This window comes from Hemiscyllium ocellatum, chromosome 25, assembly GCF_020745735.1.
Source record: "Hemiscyllium ocellatum isolate sHemOce1 chromosome 25, sHemOce1.pat.X.cur, whole genome shotgun sequence".
Taxonomy (NCBI): domain Eukaryota; kingdom Metazoa; phylum Chordata; class Chondrichthyes; order Orectolobiformes; family Hemiscylliidae; genus Hemiscyllium; species Hemiscyllium ocellatum.
The window spans coordinates 30,696,414-30,711,076 of record NC_083425.1 but is presented as its reverse complement, the minus strand read 5'-3'; the positions used below and the strand labels follow the sequence as shown (position 1 = coordinate 30,711,076).

General features: G+C 41.7%; 1 protein-coding gene across 1 annotated transcript in view; it reads left to right on the top strand.

Moving 5' to 3' along the window:
- Positions 1–14,663, top strand: part of LOC132827975 (alpha-1,6-mannosylglycoprotein 6-beta-N-acetylglucosaminyltransferase B) — an 860,566-nt gene that overhangs the window by 715,014 nt on the left and 130,889 nt on the right. The window contains exon 12 of the mRNA XM_060844829.1: positions 2,737–2,870. Coding sequence (XP_060700812.1) covers positions 2,737–2,870 — 134 coding nt within the window. The remainder of the gene's footprint in view (positions 1–2,736; positions 2,871–14,663) is intronic.

Sequence of the window (14,663 nt, the reverse complement as noted above, 5' to 3'; positions counted from 1 at the left end):
CTTAAACAATTCATTTTTTTTAATATTTAATTTGAATTACATCACTCTGTAAACTTCTGCTATAAATTCTATGTCTTATGATCTTATACTACACAACCACCTGATAAAGGAGCAGTGTAGAGAGATAAAAACAGTCCATGACCATATTGATGTGTAGAATAATAGGGTTAATATAGTCCATTCATGTCCATGAATGTGATAAAATCTATTTCCAGAAATACTAGAGAAGGTCACGAATGGCATAGATTTGCATAGTTGATGAGAACAATCTGAAAAATGAGGAGTAATGTTCATACCACAGGTGACAGACAATGACTGCCATGAACAATTGAGAATGTAATTATCTCCCCTTGACATCAATGGCATTTCCATTATTGAATTGCCCACTATAAACATTGCGGATGGTGGGTATAATTTAGTGCGCATTAGGATCATGGAGCAACCTTATGATGGTGACGTGGAGCTGCTGCTCACTGGGCATAAACAGCACATTGTGGGTGGACTTAATAAAGGAAGAAAAAAGCACAGGGGAAGTGGGTAGAAGCTTGAGGTCGAGCTGTATGGTTGACAGAAATATGTGCAGTGAAACATATGGGTTGGACTGAATAGCATTAAACAATACAGTTTATAGAACAGCCTTTCTATAATCTATCTCTAAGATTATGTCCTGGCACATCTCCACATACCTCATAGTGGAATATTTAGTTTGAATATATCACAAACAGTTTTATAATGAAGTCCAAACCTGCAGCCAGTAACATTTCTCGAACAGAGCAAAAGTGAGGACTGCAGATGCTGAAGATTAGAGTCGAGGGTGTGACGCTGGAAAAGTACAGCAGGTCATGCAGCATCCAAGGAGCAGGAGATTCGACATTTTGGGCGTAAGCCCTTATAATGAAGGGTTTTTGCCCGAAATGTTGATTCTCCTGCTCCTTGGATGCTGCCTGACCTGCTGTGCTTTTCCAGCACCACACTCTCAACATTTCTCGAACAGTCTATCTTGAACCAAACTCATAGATGTGGGCATAAAACCACACCACAGAAGATGAAGACAGCGATAAGGCCTACTGCCAAAAACATTGTGATAACAATGAAGATCAAGAAACCAGACCTGAAATCATTTGGAGAAGAGAAGTGCAAAAATAAAATTTCTTTAGAAAAAAATATCACAGCCTTAAGACAAGCCAGAAACATGACTGGGCTGTCCGCTTACAATGAAGGAAAGGAATCTCTGAACATTCATTGAGAAAAACCATCAAAAACAACAGTAATTCTGAATAAAAGGCTTTTTCAGCCGCTAATAGCAGAAACAAGCTTTGACAAATATTGACAGCAGTAAACACGGGCAAAGGGTTAAATCCAAATTGTGCACCCTTGAAAAGAGGTTGATCACTGGACACTGAAACAAATTCAGCCCTTTAGAGAAAAGTTTGTCTCCATCTGCAAACTAGGAAAGCAGAACTGGGAAACAGAGCAGAGGACTCTAACAGTGACTTAACAATTTCTGAGTTATTTACATGACAACAAAATTAATCACTTGTAAGTTAAGAAAATCTTTCATTCACAGGCTTAAAGTAAATCAATGGAAAGAAATTTTAAAAATGTTTATTGGAATTTCAAGTTTCAGAACCCGAGTGGTGAAGTTCATTCAATCTTTATTATTCTGATGGTTTGAACAATAAATGCAAGTTTAAATCAGCAACTAAGAAGTCATATAGATTTTAAGCATGAAAATATAATACATTTGACCTAAAGAAAATGAGCAAATTTGACCAAATGGTGTCAAATTCAACTTGAAAATATTGTTGATTCAGGAAAAAAAAATCACCGCAAACAATGTAACAGCAGTCATAGTTCGGTACAACTGAGTCGAATTGCTCAGCCATTTCAAGGGGTTGGAAAGAAATAATCTTGTTACTATGGGTTTAAACTCACATATAGGAAGGACAGCTAAGGATGTCGGACTTCTTCATCAAGAGCCAGTTCAACAATCTAGTGCAAAAGAATGTAAAACTCTAAAATAAACACGCAGATTGAAGAAGCAACTAGGAGAAAGTGAGGACTGCAGATGCTGGAGAGTCAGAGTCAAAAAGTGTGGGGTTGGAAAAGCACAGCAGGTCAGGCAGCATCTGTGGAGCAGGAGAGTCGATGTTTCGGGCATCCTGGTGAAGGGCTTATGCATGAAACATCAACTCTCCTCTCCTCGGATGCTGCCTGAATCTGCTGGGCTTTTCCAGCAGCTGACTTTTCAAGATTGAAGAGATCATTCTCACTGCTTTGAAGCATTCCTTTATTTGTCATTTTTTACAAATTAAATGAACAGAAAGTCATTTTGCTGATGAGTCATCAGACATGAGCACTTTGTGCTGGGTGTTGCAGTTTGTATTCCACTGAGAAGAATAAACGTTCTTCAATATTCTAACGAAGGTACATTGACTGCATCCAGCTTACTTCCTGAACTAATCAGTAGGAGAGGTGCCCAAACTTGTATAAATGCTATAAATTTGAAATAAAATCCAGAAAGTGATGGAAAAACTCAACAGGCCTGGCACCATCACTGGAGAGAGAGAAAAAACATGTTAACCCTTCTAATCCACTAGGGCTCTTCTTTGGAATAGCTGATGTGTTGTTTGGCGTTCTTGACAAGAAGTGTGCACACTGAACCAGATAGAACAGAGGTTTCACTTGAAATTCACAAAAAACATTGACTTTCTATACTTCTGTTTCGCCTTTTAGATGTCGGATCCGGGTGATTGACACATTTGGTACAGAGCCAGCCTACAATTTTGATGATTATGCAAATCTCCATGGTTACCGAACAAACTGGGGTCACTGGAATCTCAACCCAAAACAGTACATGACTATGTTTCGTAAGTAATGATTATGTTAACATTATAGTATAGTTATTATAGCAAGACTATAATGTATTCATTTTAATCGCTCAAGGAAAGACTATTCAACATAAAACAACATTTCAGTACCCCAATGACTGACCTTCAGAATACATAAAGTAATATCTAGATAATTTCAAAAAACTTTAGCTTGCTTAAGAGAATATCTTCATTGTAATTGTAGATAAGCTAAATGTTATAGTTTGATTTTAATAACCTCTGACGAAGCAAAGGCATTTGTGTCAAAAACAAATAATTGGCCTAGCTTTTGAAGAATAAGGTATTTAAAAAACTATTATCTCAGCCTGATTTCTGGCTTTATTAAGCATATTTATTTAGAGTGTGCTGTGCTGCATATTGGTTCACAGAGACACAAAGACATAAAGCTGACTTAATAAGACAAGTTCTCTTGAAGAGAATGCATTTCTGCCACTTGTGATAAATTTTTCTTCTTAGGTTCTCTTCAACTCAACTTTAAACATGCATTGACTATTTATACAATTGTTTTCTAATGTTCTGCAGTGCATGTGGAGATTTTGCTACTATGGTTTTCCTCTTTGTCCATGCTGGAATAAGCCAGCTGAAAAGAAAAGTAATTGCATTATCCTATTAAATAGATACAAAAGACAATTATCAACATACTATGCAGGCCTGATTCTCTACTGTCATTAGGTCACTTCCCTCTTACATTTCAATGCAATTTCTCAGCAGTAAATGTTTTTTTTCTATCAGATAAATAGTTAAAGCAGCTAATTTACAGAATGCTATCAAATTTATTTGGATCTATTGTGTGTTATTGATGGTAAGGGTTGCAAGATTATTGTGAACTGCTTGCAAGTATTGCTGTAGGGCTTATGTAATAAAATGAGACACCCACTAACAAGTTGTTTCATCAAGCTAAACACTTGAAAATGCCTTTTAGTTTTTTTCCTTGCATCAGTTGACTTCATAAATTTGACCCAAGCTTAAACATAATTCCCGATGCTAAAATATAATATATCTGATCTCTTTAGATGACAGGCTTTCATCTGAAGCTCTGGTATGAACTGGATTAAGTTAAACTAAAAGGCTGTCTTAACATAGAAATATTAACAGAAATTTTCTGAGTATCCTATCTGATTCATATCAAATTCACGAACAATTCCTCCTCATATACCTAAAGCTTTTGATCATTCATGAATTATGAAGCAGATTATAGGCAAGGTATCTTTGGCTGCAGAAGCCTTTATAAATAGCCCAGACATTAAGCATATTAAACTAAATTGAGATTATTCAAGCCATTCATTAGTTGGTAGAAAAGTCTAATTTTGCTGGCACCCATTAAAGCTTTAGACAGAATCTTCCCCTCCCTCTGTCGCATGACTAATAGCAAAGAAAGTGGGAAAGTACAGTATGAGTGGAAACTCAGAATCTCACTGTGAAGAAACAAATTCCCTGTTTTCCCTCAGGCCATAAATGGTGGCTTCAGAATTTCACCTTTGAGCAGTGACCACTGCATTCCTAAATACTTATATCTCACAAATGCCCCAACTTGCATTCATTACATACCATTTCCAATTGTCCCCTCTGTCACTGAGGAACTATACTGTTCAGATTTCCCACATTTCAATCAGAGCAGTGCCTTGCAGCTGTAGCTCTCCCAGATGCTTGTCTCAGCAACAATGTAGCTGCTTCTTTAGAACAATGTCCCTGTATTCTCCACGACCACCATCTTCACTGAAACCTCATCCACAAGAGTCAGCATCAGCAAGGCACTAGCCTTAATGTATCATTATGCCTGCTGTCATACCAACTAAGGGGAGGTGATGGCTTAGTGACATAATCACTGGATCGTTAACCCAGATAATGTTCTGGGGACCTGGGCTTGAATCCCATTGTGGCAGAAGATGAAATTTGAAGTCAATAAATATCTGGAATTAAGAGTCTAATGATGACCATGAATCCATTGTCAGTTGTCAGAAAAATCCATCTAGTTCACTAATGCCCTTTAGGGAAAGAAACTGCTGTCCTTACCTGGTCTGGACTACTTGTAACTACCCTCTGGGTACTTAAGGATGGGCAATAAATGCTACCTGGCCAGCGACGCTCTCACCCTGAAGCTAAGGGACACCATTGACTTGCATGCTTCTACCAAGTCGCACACACAGGATGTTTTCCTGCTCAAAATAATACATGCAGCTTATGGTTCTTAGCTTGTTTTCATAGTGTTCACTCACTTTACCACTTACTGAAGAGACTGCCAGCCTCTCTATATTTCACGTTGGTTTCTTATTGCAAACTCACTGACTTCAGCACTAATTTATTGGCTGCCAACCTCTGTGTGGTCAAACTGCTTTTGTACCACACAAGGTCTTTAGTGTTCAGTGACAAGCTGCCAGCCTCCATGGCTTGCATTGCTTTCCAGCACAGAGCACAAAGACTAGATAGTTTGTGACATTGGGAAGCACTGGACACTCTTTCTGTTCATTAGGAAAAGGGTGTACATCTCATAGTGTAACATTGTGCTATGTCAGCATTTGGACTGTTGCCTGTGCCAGAGGTTTACTCAGCAAACGTCCTACATGTACAACAAACACATGTGTATCAGTCAAAAGGAAGCAGTCCTTAGAGAAACTGTTATCAATCAAGAAGTAACGTTACAGTGTTTTTTCCTCATAGGCGGTAAGGATTTCTGTCAGACCCTTACTAGTCTTGCACTTCTTGGCCCAGTTATTGCGCCAATATTTCCTGCCATGTGAGAAAGGGAGGGATAGAATTGATTGGAATTAGATAGAAGAGTAATTAGTGGTGAGCAGGAGAGATGAGTGAGTTGTTATCTCCAGTGAGTGAGTAGGAAATGTAGAGAGCAGGGAGGGTTTATAGTTTGGGAAGATGAGGTGGGTGAGAGCAATAAAGTGGCAACGTTCTATGACAGTTTGAGAATTGTCATCCATGAGCCTTGGTGAGAGCTGTGTGCAATGACACAGCTAGAATGAATAGTGATCATGTGGGTGTGAGGTAGCAGAGTGAAGACAGCCACACTTACACAGTGTGCACAGAAGGTGATTGACCTGTCCCGCACTGATCCACTTCAGTCCAAACGCAATACTGACCCAGGCTGTCATTTTTATTCAGGCTGGTTGAGGCTGGTGTTGTAGTCTCCTAGGGAAGTCAGATAAAAAACAGATGGTCCTTCTGTACCTCATTCTGCCCACCCTCTTTCCACCCCATCTCCACCCTCTGTCTACCAATAGCCAAGGTGTTCCAGTACACTACAAGAATGTCATCTGTCCAATAATGTGGAAAATTTCCAACGTGAATATCCTGTGCACAAAAGGCAGGACAAATCCAACCTAGCCAATTACTGCCCCATCAGTCTACTCAGGACCATTAGGAAAGTGATGGAAGATTTCCTCAATATTGCTATCAAACAGCATTTACTTAGCAATAACCACACAGCTTCTAGTCTCATTACAGTCTTGTTTCAAACATGGACAAAGGTGCTGAATTCCAGAGGTGAGGTGAAAGCGAATGGCCTTGACATCAAGGTTGCATTTGACTGAGTGTGGCATCAAGGACCCCTAGCAAAACTGAGGTCAGTGGGAATCAGGGTGAAAACTCCCCACTGATTGGAGTCATGCTTGGCACAGAGGCAAATGGTTGTGGTTGTTGATGGTTAATCATCTCAGCTCCAGAACCTCAATACAGGACTGCTCCAGGGTAGTGTCTTAGACCGAACCATCTTCAATGCTTCACCAATGACCTTCCCACACAACAAAGGTTAGAATTGGGGATATTCTCTGGTGATTGCACAACGTTTAGCACCATTCATAATTCCTCAGATTCTGAAGCAGTCTGTCTCCATTTGCACTGAGGCTGGACAACATCCTGGCTTGGAATGATGTGGCAAGGAAGATTTACACCACACAACTGTCAGGCAATGACCATTTCCAACAAGAAAGAATCTAACCATCATCCATGAACATTCAATGACATTATCAACATTGTGAGTTACCATTGACCAATCATATGTACGTAGTGTGGCTACAGGAGTAGATCAGAGACTCGGAATTTTACAGTGAAGAACTTACCTCCTGTCCCCTTGATGATTGTCTGGACTATGATAAAATATTGTCCACTTGCAGCTCCATCAACACTGAAGAAGCTTGACACTGTCCAAGACAGATGGCACCCATCCACCACCTTCAACATTCATTCCCTTCACCAGCAAGCATTTACCATCTATGAAATGCACTGCAGTAACTCACCAAGGCTTCTTTGACAGTACCTTCCAAACCTATGACCTCCATGACTTAGAACAAGGGCAGCAGATGCATGGGAGCACCACCATCTACAAGTTCCCACCAAATACACCATCCTTACTTGGAATATATCACCATTCTTCAATGTTGCTGGGTCAAAATCCTGAACTCCTTTGCTAACTGCATTGGCGTTTCCACACCTCAGTGACTCCAGCAATTCAAGAAGGCAGCTCACTACTTCCCTTTTCAGGTCAATAAATCATGGGCAATAAATGTTGGCACAGGCAGTGACGTGCACATGCTGTGAACACTTTTTTTAAAGAAGCAAAATTCCAGTTATCTGGAAGCTGATCAAATCAATTAAGTTTTAACATTTTGTTATCTGTACAAATTTCCTGTCCACTAAACTACTTTTCTCGGCCTCAGCCTCACTCTCTCAGCAGAGCAGGTAAGGGCTGTTTGGCAGTGGCTGCTTGAAGGATCGGTGACGTTAGTTTAACGGTTTAAAATATGAATTTTGTTTTTAAAAAGCGCGGAGCGGACCTGGAAGCTGGTGTAGCGCAAGCTTACCTGGGTAAGTTGTTTTCCTATAAAGGCGCGCGGGGGAGGTATGTTGCCTCCCAGGTGCAAGGGTACGTGATGTCTCTGATCGTGTTTTCCGGGTCCTTAAGGGGGAGGGGGAGCAGCCCGAAGTCGTGGTCTACATTGGCACCAACGACATAGGTAGGAAGAGGGATGAGGATGTTAGGCAGGCTTTCAGGGAGCTAGGTTGGAAGCTCAGAGTTAGAACAAACAGAGTTGTTGTCTCTGGTTTGTTACCCGTGCCACGTGATAGAGAGTCAAGGAATAGGAAGAGAGACCAATTAAATGCGTGGCTACAGGGATGGTGCAGGAGGGAGGGATTCCAGTTTCTGGATAACTGGGGTTCTTTCTGGGGAAGGTGGGACCTCTATAAACATGATGGTCTACACCTGAACCTGAGGGGCACCAGTATCCTTGGGGGGAGGTTTGCTAGTGCTCTTTCAGGGGGTTTAAACTAACTCTGCAGGGGCATGGGAACCTAGACTGCAGTTTTAGGGTGCAGGACCTGGAGTGTAGAGAGTTTAGGAACCAGGCATCAATCTCGAAGGAGGGTGCCTGTAAACAGGAAGGTGGCTTGAAGTGTGTATCCTTCAATGCGAGAAGTATACGAAATAAGGTAGGTGAACTTGCAGCGTGGGTTGGTAGTTGGGAGTTCGATGTTGTGGCTATTACGGAAGACATGGGTAGTACAGGGACAAGATTGGTTGTTGCAGGTTCCAGGGTTTAAATGTTTTAGTAGGGTCAGAGGTGGGGGTAAAAGAGGGGGAGGTGTGGCATTGCTTGTCAAAGATAGTATTACAGCAGTGGAAAGGACGATGGATGAAGACTCGCCTTCTGAGGTAGTTTGGGCTGAGCTTAGAAATAGTAAAGGTGAGGTCACCCTGTTAGGAGTTTTCTACAGGCCTCCTAATAGTGCTAGAAACGTAGAAGAAAGGATTGCGAGGATGATTCAGGAGAAGAGTGAAAGTAATAGGGTGGTTGTTATGGGGGACTTCAACTTTCCAGATATAGCTCGAGTACGTTAGATGGGTCAGTGTTTGTCCAATGTGTGCAGGAGGGTTTCCTGACACAATATGTAGACAGGCCAACAAGAGGTGAGGCCATACTGGATTTGGTTCTGGGTAACGAACCAGGCCAGGTGTTAGACTTGGAGGTAGGTGAGCACTTTGGGGACAGTGACCACAATTCGGTGACTTTTACTCAAGTGATGGAGAGGGATAAGTGTGCACTACAGAGTTATAGCTGGGGGCAGGGAAATTATGATGCGGTGAGGCATGACTTAGGATGTGTGACTTGGAAAAGTAGGCTTCAAGGGAAGGGTGTAATCGATATGTGGAGCTTGTTCAAGGAACAACTATGGAGTGTCCTTGATAAGTATGTACCTGTCAGGCAGGGAGGAAAGGGTCGTGTGAGGGAGCCGTGGTTTAATAAGGAATTGGAATCCCTTGTTAACGGGAAGAGGGCGGCCTATGTAAAGATGAGGCATGAACATTCAATTGGGGCGATTGAGAGTTATAAGGTAGCCAGGAAGGATCTAAAGAGAGAGCTAAGAGCAGCAATGAGGGGACATGAAAAGTCTTTGGTTGATAGGATTAGGGAAAACCCAAAGGCTTTCTATAGGTATGTCAAGAATAAAAGGATGACTAGGGTAGGAATAGGTCCCATCAAGGATAGTAGTGGGAAGTTGCGTGTGGAGGCTGAAGAAATTGGGGAGACACTGAATGAATACTTTTCGTCAGAATTCACTCAGGAACAGGACATTGTTGCTGATGTGAATATTGAGTCACAATTAATTAGAATGGATGGCTTTGAGATATGTAGGGAAGAGGTGTTGGAAATTCTGGAAAGGGTGAAAATAGATAAGTCCTCTGGGCCTGATGGCATTTATCCTAGGATTCTCTGGGAAGCAAGGGAGGAGATTGCAGAGCCATTGGCCTTGATTTTTATGTCCTCGTTGTCTACAGGAATAGTGCCAGAAGACTGGAGGATAGCAAATGTGGTTCCCTTGTTCAAGAAGGGGAGTAGGGATAACCCTAGTAACTATAGGCCAGTGAGTCTTACCTCTGTTATGGGCAAAGTCTTAGAGAGAATTGTAAGGGATAGGATTTATGAACATCTGGATAGGAATAATGTGATCAAGGATAGTCAGCATGGTTTTGTGAAGGGCAGGTCGTGCCTCACAAACCTTATTGAATTCTTTGAGAAGGTGACTAAGGAGGTGGATGAGGGTAAAGCAGTTCATGTGGTGTATATGGATTTTAGTAAGGCGTTTGATCAGGTTCCCCATGGTAGGCTACTGCAAAAAATACGGAGGTATGGCATTGAGGGTGAGTTGGAGGTTTGGATTAGGAATTGGTTGGCTGGAAGAAGACAGAGGGTAGTAGTTGATGGTAAAGGTTCATCTTGGAATGCAGTTACCAGCGGTGTTCCGCAAGGATCTGTTTTGGCACCATTGCTGTTTGTCATTTTTATAAATGACCTGGAGGAGGGGCTAGAAGGTTGGGTGAGCAAGTTTGCAGATGATACGAAAGTCGGTGGAGTTGTTGACAGTGAGGAAGGATGTGGCAGGTTACAGCGGGATATAGATAAGCTGCAGAGCTGGGCAGAAAGGTGGCAAATGGAGTTCAATGTAGCTAAGTGTGAAGTGATTCACTTTGGTAAGAGTAACAAGAAGATGGAGAACTGGGCTAATGGTCGGATACTTGGTAATGTGGATGAGCAGAGGGATCTTGGTGTCCATGTACACAGATCTCTGAAAGTTGCCACCCAGGTAAATAGTGCTGTGAAGAAGGCCTATGGTGTACTGGCTTTTATTGGTAGAAGAATTGAGTTCCAGAGTCCTGAGGTCATGTTGCAGTTGTATAAGACTCTGGTGCGGCCGCATCTGGAGTATTGTGTGCAGTTTTGGTCGCCATACTATCGGAAGGATGTGGAGGCACTGGAAGGGGTGCAGAGGAGGTTTACCAGGATGTTGCCTGGTATGGTAGGAAGGTGGTATGAGGAAAGGCTGAGGCACTTGGGGCTGTTTTCATTGGAGAAAAGAAGGTTTAGGGGTGACTTGATAGAGGTGTACAAGATGATTAGGGTATTAGATAGGGTTGACCATGAGAACCTTTTTCCACGTATGGAGTCAGATATTACGAGGGGGCATAGCTTTAAATTAAGTGGTGGTAGGTATAGGACAGATGTTAGGGGTAGATTCTTTATTAAACGAGTCGTGAGTTCATGGAATGCCCTGCCAGTAACAGTGATGGACTCTCCCTCTTTATGGACATTTAGACGGGCATTGGATAGGTATATGGAGGAAAGTGGGCTTGTGTAGGTTAGGTGGGCTTGGATCGGCGCAACATCGAGGGCCGAAGGGCCTGTACTGCACTGTATTTTTTTATGTTCTATGTTATATGTTCATGAGGTCAGGGTATCACTGGCTAGTTCAGCATTTGTTGCAATACCATTTTTTTTTCTTTTCCAGCTCCTCATCATATACTACAGAAGAGTAGCCAAGGTCAACAATCACATGACACCAGGTTATTGTCCAATAGGTTTATTTGAAATCATAGCTTTTGGAGCAACGCTCCTTTATCAGGTGAGGTAAGAGAAGGAACATTGCTCGAAAACTTACGATTTCAAATAAACCTGTTGGACTATAACCTGGTGTTGTGTGATCTTTGACCTTGTCTATCCCAGTCCACCCACACCTCCACATCACAGAAGTGTAGCATATATGCTCCAATCAACTCCACTTTTCTGAGTCCAAGTAACTAGACTTTTTCCTAATTATCCACTAATAATTCTATCAACTGAAGAGTATTATATATGAATGGTATAAACTGTATATATTTAAAATGGGACCAAATTACATCCATGCATCCTAGTCAAGTTGACATATACTCTCTTCCATTTAAGATTAAACGTAGTCATCTTTCAACATACTCAAAGCTGTAGGTGTATGGCTACTATTCTGCTGGGAAACACATCTTGTGTGGAATTTAATGCTTCCTCCAGGAGTTGGGAGGTTGGGGGGCAGCATGAGTATTGGATCAGGAAAAGTTGGGATGGAGGGCCCATGATATCCCCAACAATTCTCCTCCCCCATTAGGTTCTTGGGCAGGAAGGACTGAGAACATCCTTCTCATTGAATCGAAGATAAAATGCAGATTAAATTCGTTAACATCTCAACGATTGACTTAAAACCATGGACTTTGAGGTTAAGGGAAAACAGGTAAAATTGAGCTAGGATTTTTTAAAAAGACTGCCAAAGTCACCATGCCAAGGGCTTTCCAAGGGGTAATTCCCCGGACATTAAAAATCATCATCTGCAATCTGCAGCTCACAATGAGGCTTTCAACTATTTCTCCATGGGAATGAGACTTCTCAGTTATTGTGAAACAAAGATTTTAACACATCACACAAATTAGAAGATGAAACCACCCTCAGTCACAACTTCTACTATTAATATCCAAGCGTAGCAGGGAACTCGGTCAACAGACTGTTGAAACTCTCAAGGAAAATGCATTATCTCCATTATGGGGCATTCGCAAGATTTTTGTGCATTAAAACTGCCTTACTCACAGAACAGCATTAACAAATGCAAAGGTGTGTGTGTGTGTGTGTGTGTGTGTACGTGTGTGTGGGTGTGCCTGTGTGTCTGTGTCTGTGTCTGTGCACGTGTATGTGTGTGCGTGTGTCTGTGTACGTGTGTGTGTGTGCTTGTGTGTATGTGTGCGTGTGTGTGTGTGCACGCGCGTGCATTGATATTACTTTGCTAGGCTTAATCTTTAATAAATTTGATTTTTATTTGATTCAATAAAGCCTTCTTGATTGGTTCGTTATTGCCTGCAGCAAAAATAATTAACTACATTTTTAATTGGGATGAGGCATAGCCACATTCGCAACAAAAGGAACTTAAATCTTTGTTCTGACCAACTGAGGGGTAGTGAACAGAATGGAGTCAATTCAGCTCCTCTTACCTGCTCATAATGCTGCCCGAGGCCAATTTCAGGCCCTTAGGCATTCAAGCAGCAACAGACAGCAACTACAAATTATGGACAAGCTGCCAAGTAAGATGTGCCTGTGGCCTGGTAGGGGGCAGGATGTTCCCTCTTTCTGGTGTACCTAGTGCCCGGCAAAGCAACCCACTAATTGAAGGAAAGGACTTTAGTCTCCCAACCAGAATCATAGAATCCCCGCTGTGTGGAATTGGGCCCATCGAGTCTGCACTGACCCTCTGGAGAACATCCCATCCAAATACAGACCCTTACCAAATAACCCTGCATTTACCATGGATCATCCACTTAGCCTGCACACTATGAACAATTAAATGTGGCCAATCCACCTAATCTGCACATCTTTTAAATATGGGAGGAAACCAGACCAGCTGGCAGAAACCCATGCAGACCCAGGGAGAAACATGCAAACTCCCCACAGACAATTACCCAAGGCTGGAATTGGACTTGGGTCCTTGGTGCAGTAAGGCAGCAGAGCTAACCACTGAGCCACCATACCACCCTTCACACCTACGCCTCGACCTCTCTGTCAGGATTTCCCTGACTGCTCCCGTGATACTTACTTACTAACCTGAGTTCTGGAACTCCTACACCAACTATCTTCCTTGGGCCTATTGCAATACTGGCAGGGGCCATGGCTCCATGTGGTGCTGCAGTTAATGAAGAGCACCTAGTGAGCAGCTCTCAGCACAAGGAAATTACCCCTGAAGGCTCTGGAAACTTCACTGAAAACCTACATACTGCCTGATGTGAATTAAATCTTCTTGAGGCACTCAAAAATGGCCATGGTGTCATTGCCATTGGCCCGCTATCCACTGTTGAAAAGTGTGGTGCTAGAAAAGCACAGTAGGTCGGGCAGCATCTGAGGAGCAGGAGAATTGATGTTTTGGGCATAAGCAGTTACCTGACAAAGAAGCAGCACTCCAAAAGGTTGTACTTCCAAAAAGACTTGTTGGAATATAACCTGGTATTGCGTGATTTGTAACTTTGTCCACCCCAGCCCAACACGGCACCTCCACATCATGGCAGTTATTCGTAATATCTATAATTTAAAATATCTTAAATTTTAAAAAAAGTTGAAATGCCTACATCACAACAATAACTTTCCCCTCCTTTGGCTAATATTGTTTTGATTATTTTCTTAATTGAAGGACTCAATCTCTCCCAAAGATTTAGGCTCAGGTAATAGATTTGGCCACAGTTTTGAAAAAAATGTAGATGTTGCCCTAATGATGCCAGACTCCATTAGCTGTCAAACTTCAGTCATTCCACTGCAGTACCATCAAAGAGCATCCATTCCAGTTTTACTATACTTTAGGATAATTTACCAATAGTTGCCAATTCCCAGACACATCCCTCAGCACTACAACAGGTAACTAAATTAGGTGGTTTTAATGATCACAATGGTGCTAATTAAATGAGGCCAAGGTTTCAGAATCTCTCTCTGCCTCTTTGTTGCTGCAAAGAGCCATCTCACTCACCAAGCTGCTGTCAAAAAGTAAAATGTGTTTGAGAGCCGTGGAATTTGTCATTCTCTTGAAAAAAGAGAGATAAAAAGACAAAAGTTGTGAAACGCTTAAAAGGAAACTTGGGCAACAGGACATTGTTCTGACTGTCAGGCATCAAAAAAGCAGACTCAGAAAGACAGTAAAAAGTAAAGGAGAGATTCTCCTTGACCCAAATAAGCTGATTCACTGATGGGGACCTATGGCATATTTATTGTTTAGTTTTTATTGCACAATCAACCCTCATTGATTAAATTGAATAATTCTCTATATGTTCTCTTAATGTGAAATAAAATGTTAATATTTCATACTTACATAATATTGTTTACCAATGCTGTTTGATCCACCTTTGAAGAAGTTAAAGAAATAAACATATGAAAGATATGAATATCCAATCATTATCCCCAGGATTGCTACCATTGTCTCCTTAGAATATTT